General features: G+C 37.1%; 1 protein-coding gene across 4 annotated transcripts in view; it reads left to right on the top strand.

The window, feature by feature from the left end:
- The window catches only part of TEX264 (testis expressed 264, ER-phagy receptor), a 167,876-nt gene that overhangs the window by 41,425 nt on the left and 109,192 nt on the right, over nucleotides 1-17,259 (top strand). For all 4 annotated transcript variants that reach the window (XM_087924031.1, XM_026725240.2, XM_026725251.2 and 1 more), the window contains one exon: nucleotides 10,243-10,464. In XM_087924031.1, the coding sequence (XP_087780157.1) occupies nucleotides 10,243-10,464 (222 nt within the window). The remainder of the gene's footprint in view (nucleotides 1-10,242; nucleotides 10,465-17,259) is intronic.

The raw sequence follows: 17,259 nt of genomic DNA, 5'->3' as shown, positions 1-17,259 counted from the left end.
GCCTTGACTGATTGATTGATTAAGTACTCTCAAATCGTTTTGAATTCCAAGCAACCACGTAATTTTCTCCATGACAATCTGTCTTTCTTTCAGGATGCCTTACAAGGATGGATTCATCAGCACTGTAACTGAGTCCATCCATCTTGCTGGTGGCCATTCTCTTCTCTTTCCTTTCAGCTTTCCCAGCGTTAAAGCCTTTTCTGAGAAGAATAATTTCAGTATAGTCGTTTGTGCTTTGAGTGAGAACCCCTTGATTGATTTGTTCAATGATCTCTTGGTTTTTCTTGGCTGTCCATGGTATCCTCAGGAGTCTTCTCTAACACCAGTGTTCAAAGACATTAATATTTATCCTACCTTGTTTCTTCAAAGTCCAACTTCCGCTTCCATTGAGTGTCACAAGAAATACCAGGACTATTACGTTTCTGATCATTTTAGGTATAAACATAAGCCAGCATTCAACCTTTTTTTCACTGCCTTCACGGCTGCTCTACCAAGTGCTCTTCTATGGTGCATTTTCTCGATTGTTCCTTTACTCTTGATGTTTGAAAGGCAGAGCTTTCTAACATGTTAATGTCAGTTTCTAATTCCAGTTGTTGTACCTGTTGTCATTAGTGTAGTCTTCTTTATATTTAATGTTAGTCCCTTTTCCCCCGCTGTGCTCTTTGATTTTTAGTACTAAGGTATGCAGATCCTTTGCATTTTCTGCTATCAGGATAGTGCCACCACCACAGCAGAGATTATGGATGTTTCTGCCTCCAGGAGAGGCATAGCAAGTAGTAATTGTCAACATTAATCCTCCATTCAGAAATGAGAATAATAATAAAAGAACTGACTCAGAGGTGGCAATGACACGCTTAAGTGAACTCATACCTTTTTGAAACAGCTACCTAGAGGGGAAGTATAATAATTAAGAAATATAATGGAATATGCAAGGATTTGAAAGATAATAATAATTTGTCAGAGATATAGAAAGGGATAGAAAACAAGTGCATTTAAAGCAGAAAAAAACAGCTGAAAATATAGTTGAAGCTATGAAAGATGTTCCCTTCCAATTGTTCCTGAATTATTAGGCAATTAAGTATCTTCAGTACATACCTTCTAGCAGTCTCTGAAATTGCAGGAGAAATGCAAACTGGCTAGTCTTTTATTGTTTGCTTTTCAATGTTAATATATTGCAAAACACCTGTCTTGCTATTTTATTTAGAAGGTTTATACACTTATAAACTCAAACTCCTGGCAGCCAAAAAACAGTTCCCCTCAATAAGAAAAAAATCACTACCATAAAGGAATTGAATTATTACTAAACATGGATCTATTTGTCCATTATCTGGTTGCTCCCAAAATGTATTTTTTAGTGAAACAACCCAAAAATGCCAAAAAGGGCACATAAGGAAGTTCTAGGCAGGGATACCAATAACATAAACTCATGTTTATGCGTACATGACCAGATTATGATTTAAGTACCGGTATGTCACTTGTCTTTCCCACCTAAAAAACATGTTTTGTGACTGGTAAAAATAATGTTTCATGCAGTATTGATTTCTGGACACATGGTGGCAATGGTGAGTTGCAAAAAAAATGTATCTCTTTGCTTTAAGTATTCCACTATTTCTGCCAAGAGAATTATTGTTGATTTACATCTATTTCTTGGGGTGTGGGTGGAACAACCATGCCTGTATTGTATGTGGATTTCAGCATTACTCTAAAATGTCATTTTGTGATATTAATTTTAAAGGGGGGGGGGAGAGAGTGAAATATCCCTTGTGGTAGAAAAAAATTAAAAAGTGGCAAAAATGTATTTCATTATAATGTAAGAGTTAGTAAATACAAGCAACCATTCAGTAATTCACTGAATTGAAGAAAGCCACATTCTTTCAAACTAAGGTAGTTTGAGAATAATATTTGAAATATAAAAGTGTAGGTGCATTGAAATAAATAGAAATAAAATGAATTATAGTTAGTGCTGAATTAAACGTTTTCTGTGTCTTGGCAAAAGGTGCTTTGGGATAATTTAAGACAGGGATTTTCAAACTCTTGGAGCTGTAGAACTGGCTTAAACATTTTCCCTGGAACCCCTTATTAACAGGGATAAGGGTCCAGTGACAGAATATTGAATGGGTTAGGATAGAAAAGAAACATAGAGCTGGAAGGGAGTTGGATGTCTTCTAATTCAATTGCTTGCTCAAGGCAATATACCATCCAACGGTTGTCCAGTCTTTTCTTGAAAATCACCACCCTCAATTCTGGGAAGCAAGCAATTAATTAATTGTACTCACTATTATCAGGATATTTTTCCTTAGTTTCAGCCTGGATTTGATGAAAAATATCCCATTGTTTCTTGCCCTAGTCTCAATGCTTTGGAAGATAAACCAACCTCCTTTTCTTTGTGAGAACCCATCAAGTACCAGAGGACAGCAATATGTCACCTCTATTCCTTCTCTTCTTTAGGCATACTTAGTTTTCTTAACCATTCAGTTTAGTTTCCAGACCTCTTATCATCTTTGTTGCTCTTCTCTGCACTCTTTCTATGGCCTCCACATCTTTTTTGCATCTTGGTGACCCGAATTGGTTTTAAGTGATTTTATTTTTTCTTGGAACACCTTTATGTCCTTGCAGAACTCTGAGATTCAGTGGGACACAATTTGAAAACCCCCGGTTTAGGAAGTGGAGAGAGGGAAGGATTTGAAAAACAGACAGCACAGCCTAGGCTTGGCTTGGGAAGATGATTTTCTTTTTAAATAATTCAATATGTACTAACATACACGCACACAGTCTGGAAAAGAAAGAAGCAAGGGAGCTCTTTTTGAAAAAAATAATAATAATAGCACCCTTGAAGCATTCTTTCTCTCAAAACTTTAGCCTCTGTCTCAGCATTGGCTACACGGCTGTCAGTTAATATAACAGATTAACACAATATTTTATGCTTAACATGTTCACAGTATATTCAAAAGTTTAGAGTGCAGCAAGTGCATTGTTTAGCTGGCATCCTTATAAGAGGCATCTGTATTATTATCCTCCGTTGCAGTTGAGAAGAGTGAGGCTAAGGAATAATGGCTTACATAAGCTTCAAATAAAGAAAAAGAGAGTATATGCCTTGAGTAGTTTGTTTATTTTTTATTATTAACTTTATATCCCAGCCTTTTTGGGAGCGGTATAAATAAATGCAGCTGGCTTAACGTAGCTGAGTTATAGCATTCCTAGGCAGCATGTTAATATTCTTTTATGTGCAACAATTTTTTGCTGTAAATAAATAACCCGAAATGAACCGATAACCCGATAGTGAACAAATTTAATTCTTAATTAAATTCATCTGATCTGTCAATATCTTGAGATGTGTTAATAAGAATGGGGAATTAAATGTAGCACCTTTCAAGGTATAAGAGGTTTCCAAATTTTTATTATCCTCATCTTATGGCAAAACATAAGAGAATGAAAATAGAATGGTAATTTTATAATTAAAGGAGATTTGAGAAGCATTTGATTAGGAAGCTGTGTGGTTTATGTGTGACTGTAATGGATAGGTAGGACCTTTAAGTGTTTCTGTAACCTTCTTTGTATGCTCCCTAGAGTGATTGGCAGTTCCTTGCTTTGAAAAAGATTTCCTCCTTCTCGTTTGTGTTCAGTTTGAATTTTTTTTTTTCTACTCTTGACCTCACCCCTTTCCTAAGAGGCCTGTAGGGGGCGTGCATAAGCGCACCAACGTTCCTACTGTCCCTGTCCTATTGTTTCTTTTTTATTTTTATTTCTTTTATTTTTCTTATATGTATCCATTTCATGTATCCATAACTATGTTTATGCTTATACCTGTTATCTTATAATTGCTTGACAAAACAAACAAACAAACAAACAAGCTTGTTTGGGTTGTGTTGGAATTGGTCCTGTGTTGTGTTTTCTTGTAAGGACAAGGGAGTTACTCTCTCCTGCTATGCAGATTGTATTCCCTTGGAGCTTTCAAGCTATTTGTCAATGCAGTTAATTCAGATGGATGATTTTCTTGGAACACTTTTCATCTAAACGACTAAGTGAATAGTTTGTCCAGGGCCTCCTGCATCATTTTCCCAGGGATAATCAAAGAAAACAAATAGCCTAACCTTGATAACAGAAGCCTCATTCAAAGACCAAGCATGCCTTTTCCCCTCTCTCTATTGTAATTAGTTGCTGTGCAGAGTTAGTTCATATATTCTTACAGACTTGGCTTCAAGAGGTCACATTTTTACTTTCTGTATATTCCTGATACATCACAATGTCATATATCACCCAATGCTTCTGTAAAATTAACTTGGTGGGGAATGGTAAGTTGAAAGTGAGTACAGGTGGTTCTTGATTTATAACCACAATTGACCCCCAAATTTCTATTGTTAAGGGAAACATTTGTTCAGGGAATTTGCTCCATTTTATGACTTTTCTTGCCACAGTCATTAAGTGAATCAATACGGCTGTTAAATTAGGAATACTAAGTGAATCCTGTTTCCCCGTTGACTTTGCTTGTCAGAAGGTTGCAAAGGTGATACATGACCCCCCAGGACCCTGCAGCCATCATAAATATGAGTCAGTTGCAAGGCATCCAAATGTTGATCCCCTGACCATGGGGATGCTGCAATGCTCATAAATGTGAAAAATGGTTGTAAGTCACTTTTTTTTAGTGATGTTGTAACTTTAAACAGATAATCAGAGTTGGAAGGGACCTTATAGGTCAGCTAGTCCAACCCTCCACCCAAGCAGGAGACCCTACACCATTTCTGACAAATGGCAGCCCAACCTCTTCTTGAACTTTGAACGGCCACTCACTGTTATAAGTCAAGAACTACGTATACTGTAAGTCTAATATCCCATCCTCAAATCTGATGCCAAAATGAGCCATTGTTTAATAAGAAATCTTCCTAGCTTTCATTAAGGCTGTGATGCAGCTCTTTTAAACCATCAGAATTGGGCAACTCAGAACACCTTTAGCCAATACAGCTGAGAGATGTTGAGTATTATGCTCCAACAACATCTAGAGAACCACAGATTGCTCACTTTTGTATAACTCTTGTACTATAAAAGTCTTGAGTGTGTCTTATTGCAGAATTAATTTCTAGGTTTTTCCACTATAATCCTGCTGCTGCTTGGTGGGCTCCAAGCAGCAGTGAATGAAGTGTAGGGTGAAGTGTGTTTCTGGAACCCTGACAAAGTGCAGGGAATACTCTTAGATCCCCATCTCTCATGCTTATCAAATTTTTCCTCTGTCATTAGTTTGGTGATATAATTTAGCAATATTACGATGGCTCATTAGAAGAACAAACCCGTAGGCTTGCAAGGGTGACATTATTTCACCTTTCGGTTTTTAAAAGCAGTAATGCAGTGCAGTTCTTTAAAAGTTCTGTTAAAGTGTAAACCTTTAAATAGCTCAAATTTTGTCTTTTCTGTTCAACTAGCATAGAATCTTTTCTATGTATTGGTGTGTTCTGCATTGTAATATGTAGCATTATAAATCGATTTTGAAACAAAATTTAGTCTGCTCCGATAAAAAAGGAAGTTAATGTTGTACATCACTTTATATTCAGACTAGATTATATCTGCTCAGTGACCCAAATTTTCTCAATCAACACACAGGGGAAAATATGTGAAACTTTATCATTTGTTTATTTTTGGCTTTTTTATTATAAATGATTCAGTTAACTCTGTAGCGACAACCTGAACATCACAGTCCCTGATAAACATTATTCTGCAGCTGATGTCCTATATAGTAAAGCCACTATATACCTCTACTGTGATTCTTTCCATAAAGAATGAAGATGTATCATTCAGTGGAGATTAGAGCCAAAGATGCCAGGTTTTGGATCTGCCCACAACAAAACATAGTATTTCTAGGTGTTCAGGGGACATGGCTATGTGCTGCAATTCTATAGCATGGATGAGGATATAGCTTCCAATGCACTTTGCTTAGGTGGGCCATTGCGCTTTCTGGCTCAAAGTTTGGAGGTTTTCATATACCAGGGATTAAGACAGTTTGGGAAACTTCTCTCATAGGATATAAAAAATGGGATTATGGAACCAAATCCATTAGACTTGGCTATTAGGAGAGTGTGTGATGTACACACACACTGGTGTGTATCCCACACTGGATGGGGCTAGAGCAGTTTGGGGAACTTTCCAGATGGTAAAGTTATTTTGGTCATTTTATGATACAAATGCAATTTTAGAGATTTTATATAGGCCCCAAACAACAACAACAATAGCAACAAGTTTTTCAGTTCATTTTTCTAACTTTTGTCCTTCAAGTAGAAGTGGCTATAGAACTAATTTTGAGGAGCAAAGGGGAATTAAATAATATGAGTAGGAGAACGTTAAGTTTTATGAATGTTTCCCTAAGAGTTAAAACTGAAGTGTGCTTGCTAGTGTCACGAATCACATCTGACTTTATAACATTCTTCAGTTCAACAGACTTTGACTGCTATTTTTTAAAATATGTACCATAGATTAATAAGGTGAATACATTGAATATCTTCAGAAAAGAATCAGAATATGATGACCTTGTTTCTAAAACTGCAGAATCTCTGCTGATCATTGGATGAGTACCAGTATTTCATCCCACAAAAGCAGCAACCCTAGTTTGTTGGCAACTGTCCTCTGCCTCGCCTACCTCCATGTCTGCCTTGCTTACCTGTTTTCTGGGTCAATCTTGCAGTGCTTCACCATGAGGACTTCCTCAAAAGTGAGGCACTTCCTTCCATTGCTTTCTGGAATCACGTGGGCCAGGTGGGAAATGAGTAGGTAGTTCCCCACCCTGCAAATGGAAAGGTCTTCTGACTTACCTAATCACAAATTTGTTTCTCTCTGTGTAGAATAATAATAAGATATCAGGGGCGTTGTTCTTGATTAGCAGATGGAGGCCTTTGAACTGACAGTAGACAATGGGAGTTTATTTATTGTTTCTGTCATAGCAGATAATTAACTCACATTGGCTCTAATTGGTATGTCTTCTAAGTGTAATTGGCACTGGTGAATAACAAATGGATTTTCTGTTTCCGAAGTCCATGCAGTTTTCTACCAGAGAATGTCAGCGCACATTTATGGAAAACATCCACTCCTTAGATCTGGGAGATAGATTTGATAGATATCAAGAATGCTCATTTGCAAATGCAAAATCTATTATCAAGCTTTTGATTTAAATGTAGAAGATTTGTCCACTTTTTAAAAAAAACCCTGTATATATCATCATTACTCAAGAATAAATGGCAAAAGAACTAGTGCTGTTTAGGCAAACTCTTAATTGGCGGCTTGTTATAATTCTTTAGATACAACTGATAAGCAAGTAAATAAACAGTAACTTATTTTCAAATTATCTGGGGATATGTGGCAATTCCATCATGGCAAGATGGCCCATGAGGATTTTTCTAACAAATACTATAAATAGTGTCCTGGTAAATTTACTGATTAACTTCTGACATGTGAATTGAAACCATCCCTTAACTTTATATTTTCTAAATAAATAAATACTTTCTGATCTGAAATATATTTATTTGATTGATTGATATCCTATCTTTGGGGGGTATATCTCAAGGGGGTGTACATAAGGCTTTCGCTCCCCAACCTTATGAGATGGATTGGGCTAAGACCAGAGGTGGTATTCAGCAGGTTCTGACCAGTTCTGGAGAACCAGTAGCGGAAATTTTGAGTAGTTTGGAGAACCGGCAAATTCTACCTCTGACTGGCCCCACCCCCCCATCTATTCTCTGCCTCCCAAGTCCCAGCTGATCAGCTGGGTCTTCTTTGGTTGCCCTGCACAGGAGAACGGAGCTGGAAAGCAGGTTAGTGGGAATGGGATTTTGCGGTAACTTTCCCTAGCCACACCCACCAAGCCATGCCCGCTATACCACACCCACCAAGCCATGCCCACAGAACCAGTAGTAATTTTTTTTGAATCCCACCACTGGCTAAGACAGTGGCTTACCCAAAGTTTTCCAACCAGCTTTAATGCCAAAGGGGGAACTAAAACCCATATCTCCCTGTTCTTCTTCTAGAACCTTAATCACTATACAAAATGTTCTCTAATTACATTTTTTTCTCCTATTATGTGATTATTTAGTATCTGAGGAATTAGTGATCTACCTAAGTGTTTTCCTGTCCTTTGTGGCTCCATGTATTCCAGGGCTGATTCAGGCATTGCAAACAAAGGAGTTATGGAGCCATATTAAAACTATAATTAAGTCATTTTAGTTATGCCAAGCTGAACTTTCACTCTAAAGTCTAAGAAAAATTTTTAGATGTGCAAAATTAATGAGCTAAGCTGTCCCCTGTCATTTAGTTCCTTAGTGACTGTAAGCAAGTTATTTTCTGCCCTTGTCTAATCAGGGCTGCAAAATGGGACTATACTTGTAGCGTAGAAATAATGCGGCACTATATAATAGAAATTTCAAATAAAATATTTTCAACAAGAATAGCAAAATAGTTAAGTGATGCGCCAGCGAGGGAAATACCATTAGAATCTTGTGGATCTCTACAGATTAAAAAAAAAGGGTGACATAAGCTTCTGTGGACCGCAGTCTGTTTCAGCATTTATGCAAGAATAACCTTAGCATGAAACAATTAATCATCCTAATTTTACATTTCTATATCATACTTATTTATATCATCAATAACATTGATAACTTGGCTTGTTAATTGACAGGAATTATTTGGAAATAGAATGAAAAATGGCTTGTTTGTGCTTGCCATCAAACTATATTGTAACTCATTTGTCCACTTCTTAAAGGGGGAATTTTAGAGTGCTGTAAGATAGATGCTTATTAAAACTGGGGTTATTTTGTTACATATAAATCAATATCCCATAGTATGTATACAATTTACACAAGTTTAAATGCATCATTATGGGTATTTGTATTGTGTTTTAGCTAATATGAAACATGTATTAAAGAGATACTATATGATATAGTCTTGTTAATTGCTTTGGTAGTTTTCTTAACCAGAGTTCCCCAGCTTTGTGGAAAGGAGGGAGGAAGGAGGGAATGGTTCCATATGATTGGTGGGCAAATGTGCATATACACGCAGCTCCATTAATGTGAGCTAGAGGCGCATGTGCACACCATTTACAGAAATGGAGCGTGTGCATACGTCTTGCCCACTGCTTGTGCAAGTGGGGATGTGCACATGAATGTAAGTTCCAGTGGCCTAGAGGTGGAGGTCTTGCCTCACAATCAGGAGGCTGTGAGTTCGATCCTAGGTAGAGGCTAATATTTGGAATAGATTCTCCTGCTCAAGCAGGGGGTTGTACTAGATCAGTGGTCGCCAACCAGTGGGCCGGGGACCATTGGTGGTCCGTGAGAAAATTTTGGTGGTCTGCAGAGAAATGTCACCCCCACAAAGACTCATTTCTGGCAGAGTTTGGGGAAGAGAAAGAAAGACTTCTGCTGCTTCTACTGCTTTCCTTGCATGAAGCCAAAAGCCTCTCTCTCTCTCTCTCTCTCTCTCTCTCTCTCTCTCCCCCTGAGAACAAAGCTGGAGACGGTATCCTGTGATCTCAAATAAAGAGGGATCAATCAGTAGGAAAACAGGATGGGGAATTTTCCTGCAGACTCTTTTGGGGATTTTCCCAGGGTCTCTGCTTCTTTCTGCAGAGACCCTGGGAAAACATCAGCAAGCCACCATCAGTCAAAATTGATATTAGTAGTCCGCAGGATTTAAAATTATGAGTTTGTTGGTCCCTGATGTCCAAAAGGTTGGTAACCCCTGGACTAGATGACCTCCAAGGTCCTTTCCAATTCTGTTATTCTATGAATGTGCTCGCCTGCCATTTCCATGGCCCGGTTCTCATCAGCTCAAGGCCTATTAGTGGGCTGCGTCCTGAGGATTGGGGGCTACTGCCTTTAACATTGTCTTTCCTTAACACTGATATTTTCAACCTACCAATCTTCTGGATGACTTTTAAGATTGATTTTTTTTTTTGCTGGAAGCCTTGGACATATGTTAAAAAAGGAAAAGGGATCTGCACTATTCTTGGAGTGTTAGGTTTTTTTTTAAATCCCCTTACATTGATCCTGATGAAAACTTCCCTGTGGCTGTTACAGGTTTTGGGAAAGGAGCTATAGTTGGGAAAATACTGATACATAATAAAATTTCTGAGGAAACCGAAATTCTCCAGAATGCAGTCTAAAAAGAAACCTGTAACAGGACAGAATGATAAGCCTGGGTATATTTTACTATTTTAAATGTAGCATTGTAGCTCTTTTGCCTTCTAATGCCAGTTGTTGCTTATTTCCATAGGTGGATCCAGAAAAATGTCGCTATGCTGTAGGTAGCGTCCTGAGTGAAGGAGAAGACAAGCCATCTGAGGCAGTGATCCGCATGTTTCTGAAGTATGGCTTCAAGATTATCAACTTCCCAGCTCCTAGTCATGTAGTCACGGCAACCTTCCCTTATACAACTCCACTATCCATCCATCTGGCAGTGAACCGTGTCCATTCAAGTCTTGATGTATACATCAAGGTGAGTGAAACTGTAAAACAGATTTTTGAGCCTGGAAGTTAAAATTCCATTTTTAAAAAATTTCCTGCAGAGGATATATATTATATGATGTATTTCTGGTTGTATTACATAAATTCAGATCTGCTATTCAATGAATGGCAAGCCATTAGTTGGGTTTTTGTTGTTGTGGACCACTAAATAAATATTAGAAAATGTGAGAGCTGTCCAATTTAACAAGTACTTGACTGAATGTTTTTATATACATTCTGTCATGCCCCTGGTGGAGACTGACTCTGAGGGAGAGGAGGAACAGCCAACAGGGAGTGGAAGCGTGGCTCCGGAGGTTTTGGGAAGGGCAGAGGCTGGCTGGGCAGTCAGAGGAGGACCAAGGCCCATCCACTCTCCATCCTAGGGCATGCAAGGAGGAGAAGATAAGGGAAAGACATGGTCTACGGGGGAGGAGAGGGAATTGATCCTCTTCATGGGCTGCAGCTGTGACAACTGGATAAGAGGACGGACATGCATACGGGCCAGTGCTGGAAACAAAGCGTGGAAATATCTCTAGTTTATTGTTCCTCTCTGAGTTTGGCGTCCTTCCCAGTGTGCGTTCTGATATCTGTGGACGTCTTCAAGCCCTTATCTTGCCTGGCTTGTGTTGTTTTTTACTCTTTATAATTTAAATGGCATTTCCTCCTTCTTGTAACTACTTGTGTATGAGTTTTTTGTCTCCAGTCAAGGAAATTTGGAGCTTGGAAGCAAAGTGAAGGAATAAAAGGGCCTTCACCTGTTTTTTGTGACTGTGTTTATTTTGTATCCCACTCTGGGTCATCACACATTCTCTGCCACAATAAGAATCTGCTGGCCAAGGATATTCTTCAGTAGAATTACCTGAGGTTGGGAGAGGTAGATCTCTGACAAAGGTAAATTCCCTTTTTTAGATACTCATCGTTGTATTTCCTATTTGCATTTCTCATTTCAGGTTATTTGGACAAGGTCACAGCTCTACATAGCAGAGCACATGTGAATCCATAATTGTTAAATTGTCTTTCAAGTAGGGCACTTCAGACTAATATTTAACTTGTGGTTCTAACCAAGATGGTGAATAATATTGACTAGCAGTGATTTTGTGTAGAGTTCTGTAGTAGTCTGGACATGTTTGTTATGTTCCTAATATTTTTGCTTTTATTTTTCTGTGTAATCCCAAGGTGAAAGGTATTTTGTTATAATCTCTCTAGCTATCTGAGAAAGGTCAGGGGTGAAATCTTGCTAAAGCTGTTTGAAAGTGAACATTTCTAGGACTCATAACATCTCTGTTCCTGTATATCTGCCGATACGTTTTAATAAGGGAGAGAATAATGAAGCTTTGTGAATGAGAAGAGATTCAGTGGGAACCAGCCCTGTTCTATTTGAAGGGAATATATCTCTCATATCTCTTATACATGTGGAACATTTCCATTCATATCACCTGTACAGCATGACTGATTCTTATTTCCTGTCAAACTAATTTCCTCACTGAAAATTAACTGTGGAAAGCACATCACTAAATCTCAACTCTCACTAAAACACTTGGCTTTTTTTTTTTTAAGTACTATGTGAGAATGCTGCGTTTCACCATAGCTAAGATTTGAGATCTCTAAACAATAGGGACCCTTTTGGAAAAGGGCCATTCAGTTAAATTGTTCACTATCTGTCTCAGATATGGGCTCATACTTGAATGGATACATCTTGGAAAAGGGACTAACTGTTTGAAAGCAAAAAATTGTTAAAGGCAAAGGCAACACAATTAATTTAAACTGTTGAATAAGCCTCGTCCTCTGGGCTTTTCTCTGCTCTCTTCTGTTGTTTGGAATGCCGATCACGAAGAAAAAAAACTTGGGAATAAATTGGGCAGACCATGAAGGTAGGCTGTTTAAAAAAATCTAAAGCTATTTTTATTTTATCGTCCAATTTGGATAGCTGCCCATCTCACCAAATACGACTGTGGGCAGTGTACAACAATTGAGTAACAACACATACAAAAACCGGAAATATAAAAAAATATAAAATGAAGATTAAAAAATAAATAATTATAAAAACAAATATATCATCCTTAAGCAAAGGGAGGAAAAGAATGAGCACCTAGCAATAGAACCATCTGAGCATATATCTCTGGTTCCCTGAGAGCACCAGACCTAATTACCTAACCAGGTTTTGAGGGACTTCTGGAATATCAGAAGGAATGGATCTAATCCAGGGGTGTCAAACTGGCGGCCCACGGGCAGGATGCCTCACACACAGGCCACGCCCATCTCAGCTCTGCAAAGGGGAAAAAATGTCATGAAACATCACATGATGCCGCAAATTTGACACCCACAATCTAATCTAAGGGGAAGAATGTTCTATAAGGCAAGCACCATGGCAGAGAAGGCGTGTGGTCTGAGATCCAGCAGATGTAAGACTGTAGCTGATTGTATCTGCACATGCCAGATCTAGTTGGGCACGCTGATGTAATCGAGGAGAGGCAGTCCCTTTTGATAAAGGGCTTTAAAGCTTAAATTTAGGACTTGGACCCCGGACCAAGCTGGCAACCAGTGCACCTTAGGGATCAGAGGTGTAACACGCACTGTTCTAGAAGTGCACATCATTGCATTCTTTGCCAGCTGAAGCTTCTGTATAGTCTTCAAGGCAGCCCCATATAGGAGTGCATTGCAGTAGTCCAATCTGGAGGTGACCAGAGCATGAGTGACTGTATTGTTATTAATTATGAACCTTTAAAAAATATATAACCATTTAAAAAGACAAAAAAATAACAGAAACTAATATTTAGAATAAACAAAGGAAAGAAGAAAGCAAATATGCAGAAAGGGAAAAAAAATATAAAATAGCTTTTGATTTTTTTTTTTTTACAGAAGCTACAAGTATAAATATAAACCAAGGGTTTTCAAATTTGGCAAGTTTAAGACTTGTGGACTTCAACTCCCAGAATTCCTGAGCTAATGTGACTGGAAGAGGAATTCTGGGAGTTGAAGTCCACAAGTCTTGAAGCTGTCAAGTTTGAAGACCCCTGATATAAACTAACTCTATGGTTACAGCATGACTTTTATTTTTTCTATACTCTTTTTTTCTAATCAAAATCACATATCATGTTCACTTTTTTCTGTTTGATGCAAAAAAATCTATCAGGTGATTCCAGATAGCATTAACTGCAGTTATCATATATAAAAACAAAATTCCATTACTTTTTCCCAATTGTTTATTGATCAATCTGAATAGAAAAGCTTCTAGTTTCAATATTAATCGTTAAAAGTCTCGGAATTAGTGCATAAAGTTGAGTCCAAAATTTGGCTTTTTTGCACATCTGCTATGTATGGTAAAATATCCCTCTTGGTCACATTTCCAACATAAATTTACCTTTATACATTCTAGACAACTTATCTGGTGATATATACCACTAATACATCATTTTATAAAATAATTCTCTTTAAGATGAGAACATAATGTAAATTTTGGCCCTATCAACCACATATTCTTTGATTATTTCATTTGCATTTTGTAATAAAAAAATAGCCTATTTATCATTCTTTTACCTGCTCTTCTGTTTCAAATTTCTATGGAAATTTTAGCAGTAACATGTTCATAACTTGTACACAATTCTGTTTCAAACTCGGACTTACAATGCTCAAAACCAAACTATCTTCTTTAAATCTTTCTGATAATTGTACATAAGAGAACCATTGATAAGTGTATACTTCTGCCAGCATATATTCTCTTGATTTGATTTTACATTCCTTGTGGCAAAAATCTAATATGTCTCAATGTTAGTCATTTGTATTTACTTACCATTTCTCTTCTATAATAGACTTCTTGAATTGAGAGCCACAAAGGTATTTTCAGGCACAACATGGGTTTATATCTATTCCATATTCTCTTTATGGCATGTCTAACAAAAATATTTTTAATATCTAAGTAACCTTAGCTTTTTCATACCGTAAATATCCACGTTCCTCAAATCTCATGTCCTTCTAGCTCCAAAAACCTTCTGTTTCTCAGCAACGTGTATTTTTTCATCCAAACCAAACAACAAACTGCAAAATATAAATATGGTAAACCCAATCTTTTTTCTTTTATATCTTACATCATTTTACATTTAACTTTGGTTTCGCCCTGTTGTTATTTTTCTGCTATTATTTAATTAGTACATCTGTTTTCAAAGCAGATATTTTCTTTCTGGAAAATCTCAGTGGAAATATTGCACCTTCTCCTTAATCTTAAAACCCATTTTGTTCAGCCATTCTGTTTAATCTTGTGTCATCATATTTTTGTTAACATCTTTACTTCTGTTTATTAATCCTGAAACTGCTGATGCACCAAATTCTTTTAGTTTTCCCATTAATGTTTCAATTCCGTTTAAAGAATCTTCCAAAATCAGCATCTAATCATCTGCAAATCTTAATTTAACAAATCTTAAATCTTGCCTCTTTTTAAATCCTCTTATTTTGTATGTCTCCATTCAAGATTTCCAAAACCAAAATGAACAGAGTAGAGAGCCCTGAATTGTTCCCTTTTGTATCTCACATGGTTTTATTAGAGCTCCATTAACAATAATTTGGACTTTTTGTGAGGGATACATTCTCTCCAAATTTCATATAGTCCAAAACTTTAAACAGAAAAGTGCAATTCAAATTGTCGACAGCTTTCTCTGCATTTAAAAAAAATAATTCAGCCTGTTTCCATTATGCTGGTCCAATATTCTGGACTATTCCGTATAGTTCTGATATTCATGAATACATTCTTGAAAAATTATTTTCAAACTATCAGCTAGGATCATTGTGAACAAATTATAATCATTATTCAATAATGATATTGATCTGTAATTTCTGGTCAAAGTCAAATCTTGTCCTTCTTTAGGTGTTTGTGCTCCGTGAATTAGCCTCTTTCTAAGTCTGAAATCTTTCCTTCATATAAACTAGAATTCGTCACATTTTGTAGAGCTTATGAGAGTTCAAATCATTTATAGTAAGAACCTGATAATCCTTCTGATCCAGGTCCAGGTAGTCCTCAACTTACAACATTTTGTTTAGTGACTGTGCGAATTTACAAACAGTACTGAAAAATGTGACGTATCACTGTTTTTCAAAGTCAAGACCTTTGCATCTCCATGACCATGTGATGAAAATTCTGATGCTTAGCAAATGGCTCATATCTATACTGTGTCCCAAGGTCACCTTTTGTGATCTTCTGACAGGCAAAGTTAATGGGGAAGCCAGATTTACTTAACAGCCGAGTTACTAACTTATCAATTGCAATGATTCACTTAACGACTGTGGCAAGAAAGGTCATAAAATGGGGCAAAACTCACTTAACAAATGTCTCACGTAACAACAAAAATGTTGTGCTCAGTTGTCATCGTTACATGTATCTTTCCTGATTTAATCTTTTTATAGCTTCAGAAACTTCCTAAATATTATAAATCCATTCGTGTTTCCCTTGTAGAAATTTGTCTTGTAGATTTTGTTTTTCTAAATATTCAACTATTTTCTCCAAAGAGATATCATGTCCTTTATACAAATTAGAATAACAGTGATGAAATGATTTTTACAGCCACATTGCTCGTTAATATAGAGTCAGTTTCAGTATCATTTTTGTTTCTTTTTCTTTTTTAAATTCATACATGAGCCAGTTCCCTGATTTATTTGCAAATTGATTTATTGGTTAATTAATTTATTTTTATTTCCATTTTTCTGAGAAATTTTTTTTCCTATTTTTTATTTCCATTTTTCATTCTCTCTGCTTTCGGAACAAAGATGTAGTTAGCTACATATGTGCAAGAAGTAGATAAAGTGAAACTTGTTTTGGAAACTCTAGCTGAATCTAAAGCAAAAGCGGTCCAGAAGCACTCACCTTGTTTGTGGAAAAGAAGCACTCCGTTGCAAATATTGTTCATCTTTTGCATGACACCATTATTTATGAAGTGCCTGGGCAACTATCCCAGTCTTGTGAAAAGCTCTGGCTGCGTCTGGCTTGGTGTGGTTTTGAAGATTCATGCCAAGCTTAGCATATCACTCCATGATTTGCATTGGAATTCCCAAAGTCCTTTAAAAAAACAGTAATCTGTTGTGGATTCTGTTCATTGAATAGTTTTTGCTGTTAAGTTCAGTAGTATGGAGTGCAGGTTTAAATGGCAGCAGAAATATGCAGAATGTTGTGGAAACTTGCCATAGTCCTTTTGTTAATACTTGATTTTTCTCCTGAGCTTGCTGTCCTGTTGTGCTGATAAGAGGTAAAACCCTTGGTTCAAGGAACTGTGGGAATACTAAAGATGCTTTTTCCAGAGGCAACTGGACTTCCTGTTTTTTTTCTTTGAAGACGTTTCGCTTCTTATCTAAGAAGCTCAGCGCTGAAGAAACTTCTTGGATGAGAAGCAAAATGTCTTCAAAGGAAAAAAACAAACAGGAAGTCTACTTGCCACTTGAAAAATCACCCTTGGGACAATCATCACCCGGATGATTGAGAATTTCCATATAATTATGGGAGTAGTTCAACATTTGTTTATCAGTTTCCTTTTTCCCTAACTGTGGCCACTTGTACAAGCTTTGTGATACCTTGAGCTGATATGGATGGTAGAGAGGGAAAGGAGAAGAGTGTCATCACTGTTATTAAATGTAGACTTGCTTTGTGGTGTAGAGATGACATTTTGATGCTGTAGGAAAGGTCCTGGAGAGAGCATCTGTCACACAAGCACTGAAAACATTAAAACTAAAAAGAGAGCTGCAGATTATGCTGAAAACACCTGGTAGCTTTTTAATGATACTATTTAATGGAGTGCATTCGGAATCC

Source organism: Pseudonaja textilis, chromosome 2, assembly GCF_049901715.1.
Source record: "Pseudonaja textilis isolate UNSWEBS1 chromosome 2, rPseTex1.2, whole genome shotgun sequence".
Taxonomy (NCBI): Eukaryota; Metazoa; Chordata; class Lepidosauria; order Squamata; family Elapidae; genus Pseudonaja; species Pseudonaja textilis.
Note: the sequence above shows the minus strand (reverse complement) of the source record. Positions and strands in the feature narration are given on the sequence as shown.